Source organism: Pyxicephalus adspersus, chromosome 12, assembly GCF_032062135.1.
Source record: "Pyxicephalus adspersus chromosome 12, UCB_Pads_2.0, whole genome shotgun sequence".
In the NCBI taxonomy this organism is placed as follows: Eukaryota; Metazoa; Chordata; class Amphibia; order Anura; family Pyxicephalidae; genus Pyxicephalus; species Pyxicephalus adspersus.
The window spans coordinates 40544380-40564291 of NC_092869.1; the positions used below are offsets into that span (position 1 = coordinate 40544380).

Consider the following 19912-nt stretch of genomic DNA (forward strand, 5'->3'; position numbering starts at 1 on the left):
TCTCCTCCTCCTGTGTCACTGTCTGTATCTGTATGTCATTTGCAATCCCTATTTAATGTACAGCACTGCGTAATATGTTGGCGCTCTATAAATCCCGTTTATTTTATTAATAATAATAATAAATATGATTAATAATATTAGTTTCACTTGGTCCATGCTTGTTCTGGACCAGAGAGTTTTACACCCACATGGCAGCCAGATCATTTATTTTTAGAAGGGATCACCACTGGCATCTTAACTACGTGTTAGAAATCTAATAATATCCTTTCCCTGTTATTTGGGGACAGCTGGGAGATAATTGGCGCCTGAACACAGCTTGGTGACCCCACAGGACCCCTCCTTCCCAAGCCCTGTAAACAACTGCAGGCTGTTCCCACCATGGCAACCAAACGGACGCCACTGCCTGATCACTTCCTCCTAGCCCACGTGGCCCGCCTATACCCAATCAGCCTCCTGCGCCCTTACTTCATCAACGTGCGCTTGTCTCCTAGGTGATCAGTTGTGGAGCAGAATGGCGACCAAGCTGGATGAGCTGAACGTGACCCCTGAGGAGCTGGAGCGCTTCAAGGCCGCCTTCCAGGACTCCCGGTTTCGGGAGCTATTCGCCGAGTATGCGCAGGAAATCAGCGACCCGGAGAACCGGCGGCGGTACGAGCAGGAGATCTGCGAGATGGAGCGGGAGAGGGGCATCGATATCCAGTTCGTGCACCCGGAACCGGGCCATGTGCTGCACACCAGCCGGAACGGCCAGCACAGCTGCTTCTTGAACGTTTGCAGCAATAATCTGATCCAGCGCCCTAACGCTGTGCAGGGGTCAGACATGGAAGGGCGGCCCGGATACCACTGGGTGCTGCCTTGTTCCCTGAGCCCGGCCCGGGAGATGCTGAACTCTGATGGGGGCCTGGAGATCGTCTATGACGTCATTTTCCACCCGGATACCCTGCGCCTGGCCGCCGGTAATGACAAATTCAAGGCCATGGTGGATCTGACGGCCCTGCAAATGGTGGCGCAAAGCTTCAAAGTTCTCCTGGACAACGCCAAGGTGCGCACCACGGGGGAAAAGTACCGAGGGGTTCCCCAGGCCTGCGTCATCCGCAGACCTCGCCCTGGGGCCAAGCCCAAGCCGCAGGACCCCAATGATCCTTTGCGCTTCCCGTATCCCTACGGCGTACCGGGAGGTCGGAAGAAAACCGGCCGGGTTCACCCAAAGCCCCAACCTCCACCCGTACAAACTAATACCTGCCAGGAGCCCACCATCCCCCGCTACACCATCCGCCACCGCTCCTATGTGGATATGCAGGACTACATGAATTCCAGGTATGCCGCACCCAGCCCCGTGCCGAAGGAGCTGGTCATTACCGTATATCTGCCATTGCTGAGCATGGGCTCCAATATTAACCTTCATATTGAATCCAAAGCTCTGAGCTTGGAGTCCAAGAAACCGGCTTATAAGCTGCAGCTAAAGCTGCCCTACGTGGTGGACATGATGAGGGGGAATGCCCAGTTCAATAAGATCAAGCGGCAGCTGGTGGTCGTTGTTCCTGTGGTCCAGCAGGACGTCCAGACGTTGATGGAGAATCAGCTGGCTGACGTCCCCGGAGCTGAATCTAAATTGTGCCCATCCCATAAACCCGATACCCAGGCGTCCGGTGATACCCAAGCAACCGGCGACACGCAGGCATCCGGCAAGGCTTCAGAAATCCCCTCTTCAGGGGAGGACCCCACAAAGGTTGGGGAGCCGGTTGTGAATAAAAACATCATCCATCCCCTGCCTAAAGTTTGCCCCGAGTGCCCAATTTTTACTTGCTCGCAGGATGCCACCACGCTGACGTTAGTGATCCACGTAAAAGACATCGATGAGCACAGCATCAGCTCGGAAGTGGGCAGCTATCAGTGCGAGATTCGGTTTTGTGTGAAGCTCACCGATGCACCCTATGTTTTGTTCGTCAAGTTTCTACCCCAGTACAACCTAAATACCAATGATATCGCAGTGAAGGTTTCTGAGGACAACATGGTCATCGAACTGACAAAATCTTCAGAGTGCTTCGGTCTGTGGAAGAATTTGTTCTTCGGTGTCAATGGAAATTGTTTGCAGGTAATGTGAGACTTCTAGAAAATCAAAATATTTTCTTTTTTATGTTTGGAGCGAACAGGAAAATGTTAAAACTAGAATACAATAATGGAAATGCATTCTGAAATGTTTGTGTTTGTTCTGAGGAGAAAAGCCTGTGCCCCACTAGCATGCTGACCAGAATGTGGTGTGAAAGCAGTGGTCTCTCTGCTGAAATCTGAGATACCTCTACTAGTATTGTCCCCGTAGTGGTAAGAAGCAGTAGGTAGGTGGTGGCCCCTTTAATGAGACCCAACATTCAATTGGTCACCTTGCTAAAAAGGCCTGGGGAACACACAGCGTCAGACTGCCCATTATTAGAGCTTTGACACTGCAGGGAGATGTGTGGGACCTGTACAAAGGGACTTTTGCTTCCACACATAGAGCCAGGGTCTTACCAATCATCATGCTGGCAGGGGAGAGGCATTTATACCTTGTGGCTGCTTTCTATAAAGTCCTTCATTTAATTTATATTGTTTGCCATCTGTGTCCCAATGAAGGGGTTTGGGGGTGGCTCAAGGTGGCTCCTACTCATAGATTGTAAAAGCTGCCTATGATGCTGAATGGGGAAAGGAGAGGCTGGTCCTCAGCAATGTTAAATTTAGAATAGTGATACTAGATTTGGAACTCTCTGGAATGGTCTTCCTCGTCCTATTTGGCTTGCTCCTACTTTCTACTCATTTAAAGGAGCACTCAAAACCCAACGCTTTAACCTCACTTACCTGTCGTCTTTTGTCTCCTAAACCCTCACTACTCACCATTCCATATCCCCCCTCCTATTGTGTGTTACTTCCCACAACCCTAGATAGTAAGCTCTTCTGCGCAGGGTCCTCACCTCCTCCTGTGTCACTGTCTGTCATTTGTAACCCCTATTTAATGTACAGCGCTGTATAAATCCTGTTTAATAATAGTATCCTACTAATAGGAAGGGGTAAACTAGTACTCGGTGGATAAGGGTGAGAATGGTTCCCACTGAGATACTGAATAGAGAAAGGGTGAATTAGTACTGTCAGATGCTTAATATAGAAGGGGCAGACTAGTACCCAGTGAAGAGGGGAGGGGATACCAAGCGATGTCTAATAGAGAAGCAAAAGACTACAAACCTGAGATCCTAAATAAAGGAACTGATACCCAGCCATGCCCAGCATAGACAGGGTAAAAATTAGAATCCAGCTATGCAGAAAAAGGGAGAATGCTACCCAGGGATGCTAAATGGGGTATCGGGTAGAGAAGAGGGTAGCTAATACCTATAGATACTGAATGAGTTAATTAGAGCCCAATGAGCCCATATGGGGAAAATGGAAACAAGTACCCAGCAATTCCAAGTGGGAAAGGGTGAAACTAGTGCCAAGCTGCTTCCTGTGTTTATGCATTGGTGCCTACATTTTATTAGCTCTATTTTAATGTGATCCAAGACTAAATGAATGAATGCATGAATGAAACACCTCCACTTTCCTCTACCCGTTGTAATGTACAAAAAGCTTTTATTATTCAATCCCAAAAATAATTCATACAAAATGGCTTGAGGGGTATATCCAAACACAGTGCTCTTAAGTTGCCTTTTTTGTAAGATTTGTCATTTTGTTTTGCCACAGGAAAGAAGATTTGTTAATGAAGACAATGTGGCCGAATTCTTGCAAAGTAGTTTACGTCCTTCCACCATTCCCTGGTCTACGCAAGCGGACCCACCCATGATTCATGTTCTGCAAATGAACAACAGAAGGACCCACATCCAGTTAAATGTAAGAATTTACAATAAATGCTTTGTTTTGCTATAATTAGTGCTGTGCAGATATTTTTCATTAATAGAAACAATACTTTTGTAATAAGTTGGAAATAAGTTAAAACATTATCAGTTCGCTGTGTTGCAATGTCCATATTGACCACAAGATGGCGCCATTTCATGCAGTATATACAAGGTACAAGCATGGGTAGTATTGTTGAACATCAAGAGTTATATTGGCTGAAGTTGTTCTGCTGATCCATAGTGGTCAGTCTGTTCCCCCTCATGGGAGTATAAAAGGGGAGACTGATTTTTATTCACAATAGTAGCAAGCAGCACACAAACGCTATTTACCTATTGAGCGATGTTAGTTTCTCTTCCTCAATTATAGCTCATTTAAAGCTACTGTTGCCATTACTTGCTGCAGAAATGTGATGCAACTTAATAAATATCGTATTTAGGGTACATAATTATATTTGTTGTCATTCAATGAAAACTTATTGCATACCACTCCTAAAAATAAATGAGCCAAAGCATCAAATCAACTAAAAGATTTCACAATGAGGTCCATCATGGCAGATTTAGTTTAAACTCCAGTGTTCCTTATAATTGTTGGTGGTTCAGATTCCTCCCTGCTTTATAACATCTCATAAAGTGCTGGCCGTGCACCTTGCACCTGTCTGACTTTAGGATGTAGAATACTGCACTGGTGATTCTTTCGCTCTCTTCTCTTTGCTCCTCCAATGACCTACTAATGACTTCCACACTAATAACCTCTTCACAGGCACGGCTACAAGACTTCTCTAGAGCTGCCCCAACTCTCTGAAATGGTCTTGCTCCTACTTTCTGCTCCTTTAAAAGAGTCTATAAAACCTGTTAAAACTCCCCCGTCTTATTCTGTCTCTTAAAACCCTCACTCCATATCCCTCCTCCTGTTGTATGTTACTTCTCCTTCCTCCTAGATTGTAAGCTCTTTGGGGCAGGGACCTCGCCTCCCCCAGTGTCACAGTCTGTATTTGTCTCTCATTTGCCCTATTTAATGTACAGCGCTGTGTAATATGTTGGTGCTATACAAATTCTGTTTTTTAATATTATTCCACATTGTACATAATACTGTTGATGAGAGGGCTGGCTATCGGGGAGTGAAGAATTTATTAAGTTTTCCTCTAACTACTACCATTTCCTAAAATAGTCTTCTCCAGTTTTGGAGAGCTTTAATAAATCCAGCTCATTGTGAATATGTTCATTTAGTTTGCTTCCCTGGATCCAGTACCTGTACAGTATTCTGGTTCCTGGTTAGAGGGTGATATGTAGATCAGTGACTGGCACAACACAAAGCCAGGAATTGCAGGGTGTGATCTATCCATAATCAATTTTCCCTGTAGCATGCTATGGCACGTCCTATGGTTCTTGCATTGTATAAGCGGTCTGTTAAGCTTTACATGATACATTGCTTATTTCAATCAAGTTTTTATAGCAAACAACAAGCACGGACCTGTGTGAAAAATTGACAGCTGGGTGGTGGTAGGCAGGTATTGCAGGGATATTGTAGGTCTTTCTGCAATAAAGATCCGACTGAATCAAAGTTGTGATTCTTTAGTTCCACTTTCAGATCCACCTAAACTGAACTAGCAGTGACTCAATTACCCTTCATCGTTTATCTGTAACAACTTCAACTGAATCTTTTTAGCCAGGTGTCAAGCAATCCCTTTGTGTATTCAGGCTGTAATGGGGTGCAGTAGCATGGTGATTAATGTTTTATCACTTATTGTTTCCCTTACAGAAACCAGAGCTAGAAAAGGAAAGCAATCTGGCCCACAGGGAGCGATTTGCAGATCTGAAGAAGCAGATCAGTTACCCTTCAGAGGAGGCAGAACCATCTGACACAGGAAGAGATGACACAAGTCCGCAAGATTCAGATGACAATGAGGAGAACCAAGGCGGTCAGCTAGAGCTGCAAACTAAAAACCCAGCAGAGTGTACCTGCCCAGAGCAACGGGAGGACAATGGTGCAGAAGACAAGGCACCTAATTTAAAAGACATCCCAACCAATGAACTTGATGAAGATGATCTCCCCAATGTGACAAAAGCAACACAGGGACTGGACTTGCAGAACTCTGAACCTAGGCCTGTCCTGAAGGAAGTTGATAGCAAAGCTAATGACACCTCCGATCACAAAACACAATGTGCCTTCCGCTTTGAGAATTCCTTACTGTTTGAATTAGATTAACCTGCTGGTCGCTGCTACTTTAGTTGTTTCAAAATGAGAGCGAGCTGCTTTACTTCAGGAAGTAGCCCTCCTTTGGTATCGGTATACCAGAACCTGGCTACTCGTCTTACAAGAGAATGACTAGTTTAATTCAGAGGCTTGTGTGTTTTCATTTGTTAAAAATATTTTTATATATTTTCCAATAGATCCGCTGAAGCAAAGATCAAGTGACATCCCTTACAAATCATGCCATTCTTCAGCAATGTCATTACCTCCTATTGAGCTGATTAGCCATTTTAAAGCAATTGCAAAAGAAATTAATTCCAATACCTACCAGTCCTACTGCTGGTGACTCAATTTGCTGTTGTTGCTTCAAGATTTACACCAGCCTGAGAATATTAAGCATTAGATGGCTGAGCCCCCCACTGTACTATGCCGTTGCTCTTCTAACCCATACCTTCGGAACTGTAGTGATGTGAAGCTGGCACCACAGAGGAGGGATTCAGACATCCAGAATACAGTGTGCTGTATACTAAAGATTCTCTAGCTGGTGTCATTCTGCAAAGGAAGGCAGAGTTAAAGGCAGTGGGACAGGTATGACTTTTTTATGACTTTTTTTTTTTTAATTACATGAAGCTACAAGATGGTGACCATCACTGTATAGAAGTGACCGATCAGCAATATTTATATGTTTCCTTTTGTGTGTACTTGAGCCTTGTCAGTTTTTTGATTTACCTGTTTGAGAAATGTTTACACGATGCTATTAAAACTAGTCTGTTGCATTGCACAACAAGTTTTTGTGTTCTACATTATGTAAAACAAGCCTTGCTGTATCCTGCACTCCTAGACTGGGGCTGAAGGTCTTTTTAGGGCTGTTTTTTAATTCCACAGTATTTATATAGCACTGACATTTTACACAGTGCTGTACAAAGTCCATAGTTATGGCACTAGCTGTTCTCCAGGGGAGCTCACAATCTACAAAGCACCATAGTCATGTCATTAACACAGTCTAAGGCCAATTAACCTAACTGCATGTTTTTGGAATGTGGGAGGAAACCAAAGTACTCCTACACAAACATGGGGAGAACCTGTAAACTCCATGCAGCTATTGTCCTGGCTGAGATTTAAACCTGGGACCCAGCGCTGCAAAGGCCAGAGTGCTAACCACTGAGCCACCATGCTGCCCCGCTTTTTGCAAATTCTAATATTTCTATCACTGGTGAACTTGCCCTAGTGGGTTGTTCAGTCACTTCCTGTAATGGAGCACCAATGCTCTGTTGCTGTTCTGTGTTATCCTGTCACATGTTTCTATAATTACAAATAGATGTTTCAAAATATATTAGGCAGGCATAATCCACGTTTTTCCAATCCAAGTTTTTCATTATCAGGAAACTTAGCCTGAGCAATGGCATGCAGCCCACTTTGGAATACATGTAGACAGGTAGTGGCCGCTGTAGCACTAATATGCAACATCAGATTTGGGACACAATGCAATGTGAATACACAATGCTTCATTCTGTTCCAGAACTGCAGATTTTTTGGGCACGTCTCTAAAAACAAGCCCCACCTGCAGGCTCATTTACTTCTTTGGCACATCACATCCAGGACTACTACAGAGCTTCTCTATGAGAGACCTGGCTGTCAGACACATACACAAATCACAAGACTACTAGATTGTAAGCTCTTTGGGACAGGGTCCTCTCCTCCTGTGTCACTATCTGTATCAGTCATTTGCAACATCTATTTAATGTACAGCGCTGCGTAATATGTTGGTGCTATATAAAACCCTATTAAAAATAATTGGGCATAGTTTGCAGCTATAATATGATTACCAAATTGTACAGCCATGACATTTTCCTGCCCTCTTCAGCAAGGGGTATTAATGCACAGACTTTCATTTTATATATCTGGAAGGATGAGTTTATCACCCACACAAATGATATTTGTTTAATAATGATAATAATAGGTTAGGCAACCTTTCTCCACATGCCAGCTGACACCGGCCTTCTACTGATGGAGCAGTAGCTTGCACTTCTTGCACGCAGATTTGGGGGGGGGATAGCAGGTTAGCCATCATAAAAAGCAGCATTTTAAATAGCCCTTTACTATTTAAAAGCACTTTTGTGCCAAAGCAATCCCTGTACAGCAAGCAAACAACCTTCTCTGTATAATTAGGCCCGTAGATAAAACACATCCAGTTCTATTGATCTTACAGTGAAACCAGCAGCATTTTTTTTTTACTGTAAAAAGCCAGCTTAAAGGATGCCAGGTCTAAAAGCAACTGTTCCCTGCAAAAGAAAATCCTGTGCCCGTTTCTGTGTGTTTGAACTATATACAAAGGCTTTACCTATCAAAATATATATTTTCTTCCCTCAATTGGTTGGTAGCACTTTTTTTCTGAAGCATTGTTACCCTTAGTAGGGGTATCCTGAAATATATGCACAAAAACCACCCTCAGTGATAACAACACCAACTCTTCCTTATTATCACATATCTGCCAGGGCCACAAAAGGATATCCAAGAGGACACCCAACATGTGTACATCCTGGATTCCTATTCCTAGCTGCAGTGAAGAGCTTGGTGGCTCCAAACTGTTCTGGGTCTGTAAAAAAAAATGTATATTGGGCCTGATTTATTAAAGCTCTCCAAAGCTGGAGATGATACACTTTCATCCGTGAACCTGGGCAATCCAGCAAACCTGGAATTGATCTGGTCCAAGATTGAAATTATTTGCTAACAAATAGCAAATGACTTTTAAGAAATCCATTCCAGGTTTGCTGGATCACCCAGGTATACTAATAAAAGTGTATCTTCTCCAGTCTTGGAGAGCCTTATTACATTAGGCCCATTGTCACAAAATTTGACTTTAAATGGCCTACTGATTCCCTACTTTTCAAGCATTACAAGCACTCCAAATTAAAATATTTGGTAACAGCAGCAATGGAAAAATCTTACACCTCGCCCCATCGCACATTGGTTTACAAGAATAAATAATATAATGACTGAAGACCTGACGGCCTGGTGTTATTGCTTAATGTTCTAACCTGAATATAGAATAATAATACCTGTTGAGAAATATTATCCAAATTGTTGTCCTCATTCCTTTGTCTTTTTCCTCTCCCCAAAAATGACAAAACATAATGTTGGTGACTGCTCTATTTCTTTAGATCTTATGGAATTTTGTTGCAAATTATTGTTCAGTTGATTGTTTATTTAACCTTTGGTTTAGATCTTGTTATCTGTTTTTGCTCAAATAATAAACTGTGACACTTCATGCTTCTTCTATGTTTGCCATAGAAGCAGAACAAAATGTGCAGTGATAGTTCACTTCAATACCAATGAATATTCAAAGACCAATGAATATGAGTTCCATCAGATTGTGTTTTTGTTACAATGGTGGCAAGGGTAAAATTAAGAATTTCCAGTTGCTGTTGCTGTGACAGTGAGCTCCAGGTGAGTTTTTTGTCTTACTGTCTATCCAGCACAGACAGTAAGACAAAAAAATCTCCAAATGAAATGTATCAGTCACCCAGTTCATTGAAAACATGCTAATACATTAAGGGATCATAATATTTCACAGGTTTCCCGTGCAGGATCTATAATCATTTCTCTAATGAAGGGGAGACTTAGGACACCTGATGCAGAAGGATATCATCCACAAAGCTGCTTGTCCAGCAATACCATGTCCTTAACCAGGGTTCTGCCTGAGGTTGCCTTGGGTAATGGGCAATGTGTGCCTCATGGGTTCTTTGAGGACCTGAGAGTTATTTCAAGGGTTCCCCATGTCAAAAAGGTCCTTAAAGCAGGCCTAAACTCACATTTTTCACTTTACATAAAAGACAACCCTTTAATGTAAAGTAAAAATTCTTTTGTTTTTTTTTTTTTTAAGTGCAACACCCTTTTTAAAAAAAAAAAAAAAAAAAGGGTGCAGTACTGCCCCCTAATTCTCGATCGCCTAGGCCAGGGGTCGGCAAACTCCAGCCTTTAGGCCAGATACGGCCTAGCCCGTAGTTTGTTCCGGCCTAACCCCCCTGGAGCCGCTGGTTGCCAGCGGATCGGACAGGGAGCGTTAGGAACTACCGGAGCCGGAGCCGCTGGAGCTCCAGAGCCGCCACCTTGCAGTTGCTCCCCTATTTACTGCGGCCGGCATTAATACTTTCGCCGCCGTGGTAAATAGGGAAACCTCCCTGAAGGTAAATCCCTCTCCTCCGCAATACATACAAGATTTCACTTCAGGGGGTGTTCCCTGGTGATGGGCGGAGCCATTAGGGCGGGTCCGGCCTAGTGTGCTCCCGCCCACCCATAAATGGCCTTATGGCCAAAAAAACTTTGCCGACCCCTGGCCTAGGCAATCAAGAATGAATGGGAGCACAAAGCCTCCTGGGATACCTACGTCACGCTTCCCGGGAGGCTCCTGGGTGCTCCTTCTGGGCATGCGCAGAAGGAGCCTTTTCATGAAAAGGGAAAAAAATTGCTGATCTCACGCATGGGCAGTGAGATCAGCAAGTTTTTTTCCAACCTACCTCACCCGATCTTGCGCCTGGGTAGGATGACGTAGGAAAAAGAACCAGAAAGAAGAGGCGAAGATGGCAGCGCCGGCCCGAAGAAGGATGGCAGGGCGACGCGGGACCCGATGGAAGAGACCTCTTTGGACTGCCCTGCGGGATTGAAGGTAAGTGTATTTTTTGTGTTTTAGGGGATTTTGAGTTTAGTTCCTCTTTAAGGACTGAATAGAGGGCACTGCATGCGCATGCCTGTCCTATGGACTCTTTGGATTCAAGAAAGGGCAACCTACAGTATTATTGCAATGGCCCCAAACTGTAGTTACACTTTATGGCAACCTTCTTGGGTCCCTAAAGAGATAGAAAGAGCTGCCTCATGAGTATAAAAACCTCTCTGGGGGCCAGGGTGTCCTACCTCTCTTTCAGCACCTCAACCACTGCCTTTGGCATTTGACATATTTGAGAATTTTGTGCCTGCTGGTGTCCCATGTGATTGCATTCTCTTACATCACAACATGACTCTGTAATCAGCAGGGAACATGGACATTTGTTAAATACCAACGATTTGGACTTGATTTATTAAAGTTCTCGAAGGCTGGAGAGGATTAACTTTCATTTGTGAAGCTGAGTGATCCAGCAAACCTAAATAGATCATTAGCTATTTGTCAATATTTTCAATTCTGGACCAAATCCCTTTCAGGTTTTATCTGGATCACCCAGCTTCACTGATGAAAGTGTATCTTCTCCAGCCTTTGAGAACTTTAATAAATCAGGGTCATTGACTAAAGCTGGAACAAAGTTGGACACAGTTCCCAGAGAGACAAGAATAAATTTCTCATATAAGAAGCTGACGTTTACCTTTTAGAAACCTGACAGAATCTCTTTAGGTTACATAAAAGCATGCACAAATGCACAGGATAAACTCATCTTAACCTTTATTGGAAGTTCTTCTTTTTTGTTAAATTTTACAAAATGTCAAATAATGCAGTCTGAGGACTTTCATGGGATTCTGTCGTTCTACTAAATTGCTGACGGCAGTATTTTCCAAACTGATGCAGAGAAGAGGAAAAATACATTCAGTTTCTGGCATTTCCTAAATAACAATTTTACTTCCTGTTACCAATTCTACCGTAGTTGAATGAGAGAACCTATACATGCTGCTTATTGTCTGAAAGTGAAGGCAGATGGAAAAAAAAGTAAAGAAATCATTGTGCATGCAGAATCTCTGTTTAATGTATTGTTTATTAATATTAGGGCAGCAGCGTCTTTGCCTCCTGACCCATTTATATTTCCCTTGCCAGCGTCTCCTCATTGTTCCTACATACATCATAGCTAACAGTGAACTGTCTAGTGTTGGCAGATGTTGGACCCAGAAAAATGTCACTACTCTGTGCAGTGTTATGGCCTAGTGTTTGTCTATTAGACCTGAGCTCTGACGGGGAGGGGGTGAAAGAGAATGAGATGCCTTACTACATTACATATTAATGCATAAGCTATAACAAGCTGAAACACAATGGGCCTGATTTATCAAAGCTCTCTATAGATAAGACGATCATGGGAAAACCTGAGTGCTCCAGCAAACCTGTAATGAGTCTGGTCCAGTCTGGATCACTCGGGTTTCCCCCGTCTTCTCTACTCATGCGGAGCTTTATTAAGACAGGCCCAATGTATAAGTGTAAATGGGCCATCATGAAATGCATTCTTCATGTAAAATAAAAATCAAAGAAAAATAAATGCTACAACTGAGAGTGTGAAGCACGGAACTAAGTGTGGGAAACAAAAAACAAGAGTGGAAATTCAGCCATTACCATCTGAAGTATGAATTCTGAGTCAGTCCCCCTACATATTACCATACAAGCCCACAAAATCTATGTTCTTGATGCAAACTGAATAAAACTAATAAGGGCGACATAAGTTTCCCAAACATTGCAACGGGAACATCTCACTGACTGCCCTTGGGAATTGGGCCTATTCGGCTTGCTCCTACTTTCTGCTCATTTAAAAGAGCCCTTAAAACCCAAACATGCCTACCCGTCTTCTGTCTTGTAAAATCCTCACTACTTCCCAACACTCCATATCTCCCCTCCTATTGTGTGATAATTCCTGCACCTCTTAGATTGTAAGCTCTTCAGGGTAGGGTCCTCTCCTCCTCCTGTGTCACTGTCTGTATCTGTCTGTTATTTGCAACCTCTATGTAATGTACAGCACTGCGTAATATGTTGGCACTATATAAATCCTGTTTGTTAATAATAATAGTTGGGCATAGTTTGCCGCTATATTATGATTACCAAATTGTACAGCCATGACATTTTCCTGCCCTCTTCAGCAAGGGGTTATTAATGCACAGGCTTTGCTTTTATATATCTGGAAGGATGAGTTTATCACCCACACAAACGAAGCCTGCAATTACCCCAGTTCAGCATATTGCACAAACTCAGTATTATCTTTGTATCTTCCACTAATAGCAGCAGTGGGTGTCAACAAACAAAAGATCAAATTTGCGTTCCAAAATCTGGGACTGTGATTATTTCTTTGTAATTTATCAGTCATTTCCCGTAAAACCGCTGTGTCCAAGCAATAGCTACATTTCCTGTTATTTCTGTCAGACTGGCTCTGCTGAAAAGGGACAAAGAAACAGATTTGCCATTCTTAAATTAAAGGAGAGCTTTTGTATATTTTTAGTGAATTCACATTCAATGGAAGTCAAAGCACTAGAATAACAACCTGGTCCAATAGAGAAACCCATAGTGCAGGCTTTTATATTCTTTAGATTCATACATAAAAATCATGAGATTGCCATAACACCGTCTTCTAAAATAAGGCCGCATGATGCCGAAAAAGAAACTAAAAAAATATTGTTTAATGTGATCATGAACAGGTTTCAGCCATCATTCATCTTTATTTAAATAGACCTTCCATTAAAATGAAAGGTCTGCATACACTATCTCAGGGGTGTCAAACTCTGGCCCGTGGGCCAAATCTGGCCCACAACATCCTTTTTTTGGCCCCCAAAGGAATCCTAAATATGAACTGCAGCTGGCCCACCGCTGCATTGAAATAGCGCCGCTACTACAATTCCCGAGATCGCTTGCGTTGATAGACCTGCAGGCTCTCTGCCTATGCGTAGCCCCGCATTGGACTGTTTTATAGACGCAAGTGCAGGGAATTGTAGTGGCAGTGCTATTTCAATAAACAGGGAGTTCCAGCGGCGGGCCACTGATAAGATAAGAAAAACCTCTTTGTTTTCATATGAAAACGTTTTATAACTAATGAGAAGGAAAAACTTCTTCAAATTCTTCAATAAATTTCAAGGTTGGCCCACTGTGTATTTGATTTTGACACCCCTGCACTGTTTGGATCTCCTCCCCCATCTGAAGGACCTAAAAAAAAAAAGTAACAAATCAAAAAGTTTGGAGGATATACTATCCTGCCTCCAGATCCCATATGTGGGTGCCAACCCCAATGTATGAAGAGAATAGAAAAGAGAAGGCTGGGTTTTTTCCGGCAAACTTAGTTGTAATAAATCAAGGTAACAGATACAAATCACATAATTCTGTGTAACATAACTCAATCAAGTGATTTGGTCATTCCCATTCAAAGTTTCATGGGGGATGAGACCTTGTAACTATAAAGAGGATCCCTGATCTAAGAATCGCAAGAAATACACAGTTATAACGCCTTGTATCCTGACGCGTTTCACCTACTGGCTTCCTCAGGGGACTTGTGGGGAGCGTTACGTATTGTAGTTAGCTGGAAAGATTTCCTAAAGGGCATACCCCGTAGATAATATAGACACATTTCCACATAGGTTTCTGATGTAGAACAGTGTTGGAGGTGCCAGTAATTAGGGGCGCTAAGTCATGGTGTGTGTGACAGCCGTAGAATGAAGTGCAGGTGAAATCACTTCAATTCTCAGAAAGTGTCTTTGGGTTCGCAGGAATCTTCCTGGAAAGACAGCAATGTCATCCTTGCCTAGGCACGCTGTGTGGAAGACAGGAACAAGGTTCATAATTCTCATTTTTTTTCTTGAATACATTTTCACCTACTAAAGATACAGTAGGCTTTTCGGGAAGGGTGGGGGCAGATACTAAAATGGACTTTCTATCATAGCAGTCGCCAACCACTGGTGGTCCACAGAAAAATTTGGACATTATTTGTAATTTTAATATTTTACTGATAATAAAACAAAAATAATATTCTAATAAACTCTTATATTCTGAATGACAATTTTGGCCTTTATATTGCACTAAATTGAAAAACTGTACTAGAGACGGAAAAACAAGAGAGGCGCAGCGTGACGTCAGTGTAGTATTAGGTTGTATGAGGCAACCGCTGCCGTACGCTTCAGTATTATTTACACTATTACAACAGTCACCCCGCTCCGCCAATACCGATTCTCATCTGATTGTTTTATTTTATTTTTTTATTTATTCTCAGATGATCTTTTAGGTAAGTATGACCTTAGCTGTGTATTTTCTTTAACTGTTATATTTAATGGCACCAAAAAGTTTGACTTTGATAACTATCATTTCTTGCTTGGTCTTAGAATAAAATAAAACCACAATGAGTGAGAAAAAGCAAACAAATATTTTTCATTTTCTTTAGTAATACCAAAGATAATACAACTAATGATAATAGTAACAATAGTAATACTTCACTTAAGCTACAAACACACGCGCAATAATTGTCATTGAAAAGGATCTTTCACGATCGTTTCCAACGACTAAGAACTGCACGATGTATGAGTGAGTGTTGTACATACAGCACCGTTCTGCTCAATAAAGAGGGGAGGGGGAGAACGACGGAGCGGCACCCTGTTGCTTGCTCTCCCCCTTTCATTAGGGTTGTTTGTCGTCCATCGTCCTTGGATCCACCGGGACGGTCGTTTGGACGATGGACGCTGTACACAGGCCAGATCCTCGTCCGATATCGGCCCTGAGCCGATTATCAGACAAGAACCATTGGACGTGTGTAAGTAGCCTTAACCGTGAGCTCATCAATGAATCTGAGCCTCCACAGTCCTTGTCAGGCACCATTAGGAAGATCATTATTTTACAAATGTATTTTTCTGTTTAAAAAAATTCATATAAATGGTTCGCAGGATTTAAAATTATGAATTTAGTGGTCTGTAAGATTACAAAGGTTGGCGACTGCAGTTCTTTTAGGTCTGCTTTCAGCTGAATTATAAGTAGCACTCTCATTAGCACTGTCTGTGAAAAAAAAATGCAAACAGACCTTATAAAAGAGGAAAGGTGCTTGAAGTGACAACCATGGATGACGCCACGTAAAACTTATTAGAACAGAAGACGAAGTCACAATCTTTCCAAAGTACAGGATTCTTGCTTTATTGTAAAAGCACCTGCACCATAGGTTTGAAAGGAGTTTTGGAGCCGCACAAGGTCCCTTCCTCAAGATTCTCATTGGCAGTCTATTAAAATGTTCTGTTACACTCCATGCAACAGGGCCAGGAAGATCTTTTTTTGGAAAAAAAACTGCACAGTATATTACATTACAAAGGTAATAGCTGATTCTGGAATCTTTACTAAAAAATATTCCACCAAAACACTCATCAGACGCCAATTGGAGAGAAAATAACGAATGCATTGGAACAAGAAAAAAGTGTATTAATTAGGTTTGGGTCACATGGATGCATAGGGCTGCAGATAACAAACAGCTTGTTCACCCCCTTAATTCCAGTAAGTGGCAAGTACTTATTCAATTCTAGCTAGCACTTACCTCCAAATGAATGTATGACAACCAAGCCATAGCAAAATATTAACATGTATTAGTCTCACAGTTTATCCACACTGACTAGCATAGGGCAATCAACCTACGGCAATCAAACAGGGGTGTGTAATTTTTTTCGCTCAGGGGCAACAAAGAGTTTTAAAATTTGACAGACAGGCCAGGCCAGTATCAGATTGATGGAGAGTTTTTGTATGAACTGATATAAAGTTTGTAAAAGCCATTGTCTAAAAAGTAAAAGAAAACTTACATTCAAATGACATTTAATTTCAGTGGGAACAGTGTTGTTGGTCACCTTTTTTTGCCAGTGGACAATTTTGTACCAATATTTGATGGGTCGGATAAAAAAAAAGGCCCAATGGGCCGTAGTTTGTCCATGCCTAACCTACAAGGATTAGGAGGTCTCAACTTTGAATCCTGGGAGCACCCAGGGCATTATCTTTCTCTCTCTTAAAACAGTCACTACTTACCTACCATGCCATATCCCCCTCCTATTGTGTGATACTTCTCCCACCTCTTAGATTGTAAGCTCTTCGGGGCAGGGTCCTCTCCTTCTCCTGTGTCACTGTCTGTATCTGTCTGTCATTTGCAATCCCTATTTAACGTACAGCGCTGCGTAATATGTTAGCACTATATCAATTCAGATACCAAATACAGATACAATCTGTATAAAGGTCAGAGACTGCTGACAAGTTACAGGTTTGATTAGATATTGAAGGCAGAAGATGGTAACATTAACGTAATATGTAAATAGCGATCACTGCTATTACTCCTTTACAACTCCACTGTAGACTTCTACGATCCCAGGGCCAGAAACCAAGTATTAAAGGACAGCAGGTTGGCAATCAGGAACCTAATATCTATGGAGCAATCCCTGGGGACCCAGTTTGATGGTTCTCTGGTACTCTGTTTTTATGCCTTGGATGCAGTGTGGAAGAATTAAGACCCAGCATGTATTTCTTGCCATCAGTGCAATCTGCTGGGGAAATTTACCCCCTATGCTTGTCCTGATGTGTTAAAGTGTCTCAATATACAAGATTGCACACCAGTCACCAGAATAAGATAAACCTAGGAAGAACCTTAAAAATGTGATGACTGTTCCTCCATGAAAGGAATTATTTCAATCTGTACATAATTCCTTTTATACTTTTATCTCCACAACAGGAAGTGAATGCATTTTTCCCCAAACAGGACACGAAATATTGGTAGTTTAACCCTTTCCTTCTCAGCTGATCCTTAAAAAAAATGGATCTACGTGTATAACAATTCTTGTAGCTCACGTTTAAACTAGTAAAAATATACATGTAACATAAGATGGAATGCCCAGCGATAAGTTTGGTTAGCAAGCAGAAAATGTAATAAAAAACTACAAATTTATGCAAATGCAAAACTCGGTTTTTATGCAATTGCTGCAAACACAGACATTCCCATATGCTTACATTTACAGATATATGACGATACAGGATATTTTTTTTAACTTTTGTACAAGTTAAAATGACATTTAAATACGCTAAATTACACATAATTATCTCTCAGCTTTACAAAGCTGACAGAACAAGAGATGTATGTGTAGTGTACACCGGTAACCCTCGGGCTATAATCCCTCCCTTGTAGCAGAGCTGTAATGATTGTGGTTAATAATGGATTTAGTAAACACCATGAACGGCTGCAAATTGAGGAATTATAAACTGATATGGCTTCAGCATAAGGTCTGAACAGCATGGCCTTGTGTCCTCTGCGCTATATATAATTAATGTTGGCTGATCGATTCTGTAATATTTGACCCTGGCAAGCCCCCATTAATGATTAAACATGAACAAACGTCTAGATTACAATGTGCACGGCTTCCACAGAAATGACTGGCTGGCTGATCTAATTGAACTTGGAAGTAAAGTTTTTTTGGAAGGTTTGTGTCGACAGTGAAATGGGATTAGAAACAGACGATTGGGAAAACATGCGTTGAAATATTTTTTTAGAACAAAAGGTCATTAGGTCAGATGAAGCTAGAAGTTTGACTAAACAATTTATTAAAGAGAAAAGACTGTATTATAGGAAAAGAAGTGATCCTTAGATTTCTGCATTTGTGATTTTTCAAGCAGGGCTGGTGCCCTTACCAAGTCTTGTATCACCAATCTTTTCTCTATGGAAAAACAAAATGTGCTGAAGAATCTGGGTCCCCCACTATACTGTGGTTCCTTCCCCTGGGCCCTACATTGTGTCTTGTATTGACATAGGGGCCACTGAGGGCAAACCACTCAACCACTCAACACATTAAAGCAGTGTTTGGATCTTCAACAAGCCCAAGATAGGTAGTGAAGGAAGCAAAGACCAACCCTTGCTCTTTGTGAAAGCAAATGTCCTTTTTTTAGAGATCCAATGCTTTGTAGAGATCGAAGACTGCTACTGCTGGCTTGGAGCTAGAGATCTCCTATCAGCATGGCAGCATGAAGTGTAAACCTTGCTGATTCCACAGCTTTTCTTCTTCAGAGAGACCACTGCTTCCTTAAGGAGAGAAGAGATCCTTCTCTGCAACCTGCTGGCAGGGGATGGGCTTTTCACTGCTAATGAAAATGTACCCTTTGAATTGATGTACCTGGAATGTTTTAGCCAATTTAAACTAACTTAGATTTACCATCCAGATTAAAGTTTAAACTGGCTAAAAACATTCTATTCCATAAAAACAAACAAACACAGTAGGACTGGTCCATTGACCTAATAAAACCTTAAAGTAACCTTGCCTAATCAAATTCATTTCCTGGTATTTTTTTTTAGCACTTACTGTATATACAGAATCCATGTGTGCAGCCATCAATATCTAAAATGTTCCTTGTATACCGCCACTCGTCTGGCACAGCTTGTCACTGGTAAGGAAATAGTGTCCCTATAATGTCTAATCAGTATTTGGGGAAGGAGAAGCTGATATTCCTCTACTGTTGACTACTCTCATGCCGGCCTGGAACTGTAAAACAATAAGGGGGACATTTTATTACAAGGAGACTAGGCATTTATTTTAAGACAGCATAGACACACAGACCTCTGCATTCAATTCTGTCCTGTATATGTTCTAATATGTATGCAGAAGTGATGCTTATCTCAAGTGGTATCTATGGTTATGACAAAATTATCTGTGACCAGGCAAGTTCATTTTTGCAGAAAGGGTCAGGAAAGGTCCCCTTCTGCAAAAATGCACCAGCCTCTTTGTAATCTTCTAAGTACACTGAGCTGCGCATGTGCAGATTAAAGAAGAAGCCTCTCTGGTATTCCACTAACCCGACTCTCTCCTCTACAATCTATTATGAATGCTGCAACCAGACTCATCCATCCTTTCCACCGCTCCTCTTCTGCTGCCTCTCTTTGTAGTCTTCCATTTCACCTGAGAATCAAATTCAAGCACCTGTTCTTTGCCTTTAAATCCCTCCATAGTTCTCGTCCCACTTACCTTTCTGCCCTGATAGAAAAATAGTCCCCTAGCCATTCTCTTCGCTCGTCCAATGACGCACTAATGACTTTCTCGCTCATAACACACATGGCTCCAAGACTTTTCTAGAGCTGCCCCGACTCTCTGGAATGGTCTTCCTTGTTCTATTCTGCTTGCTCATTTCTGCACATTTAAAAGACTTCTA

At 42.0% G+C, this 19912-nt stretch overlaps 1 protein-coding gene and 1 long non-coding RNA gene across 2 annotated transcripts; one reads left to right on the plus strand and one right to left on the minus strand.

Moving 5' to 3' along the window:
- Positions 1-507: 507 nt before the first annotated feature.
- On the plus strand, positions 508-6835 carry DNAAF2 (dynein axonemal assembly factor 2). The gene is made up of 3 exons (XM_072428091.1): positions 508-2095; positions 3706-3852; positions 5617-6835. The coding sequence occupies exons 1-3, from the start codon at positions 512-514 to the stop codon at positions 6061-6063; spliced, it is 2178 nt and encodes a 725-aa protein (XP_072284192.1). The 5' UTR covers positions 508-511; the 3' UTR covers positions 6064-6835.
- Positions 3571-9303, minus strand: LOC140342078 (uncharacterized). The gene is made up of 2 exons (XR_011922988.1): positions 9108-9303; positions 3571-3813 (listed from the first exon to the last, which is right to left on the minus strand). It is a non-coding gene; the product is annotated as an uncharacterized lncRNA (long non-coding RNA).
- Positions 9304-19912: the final 10609 nt, after the last annotated feature.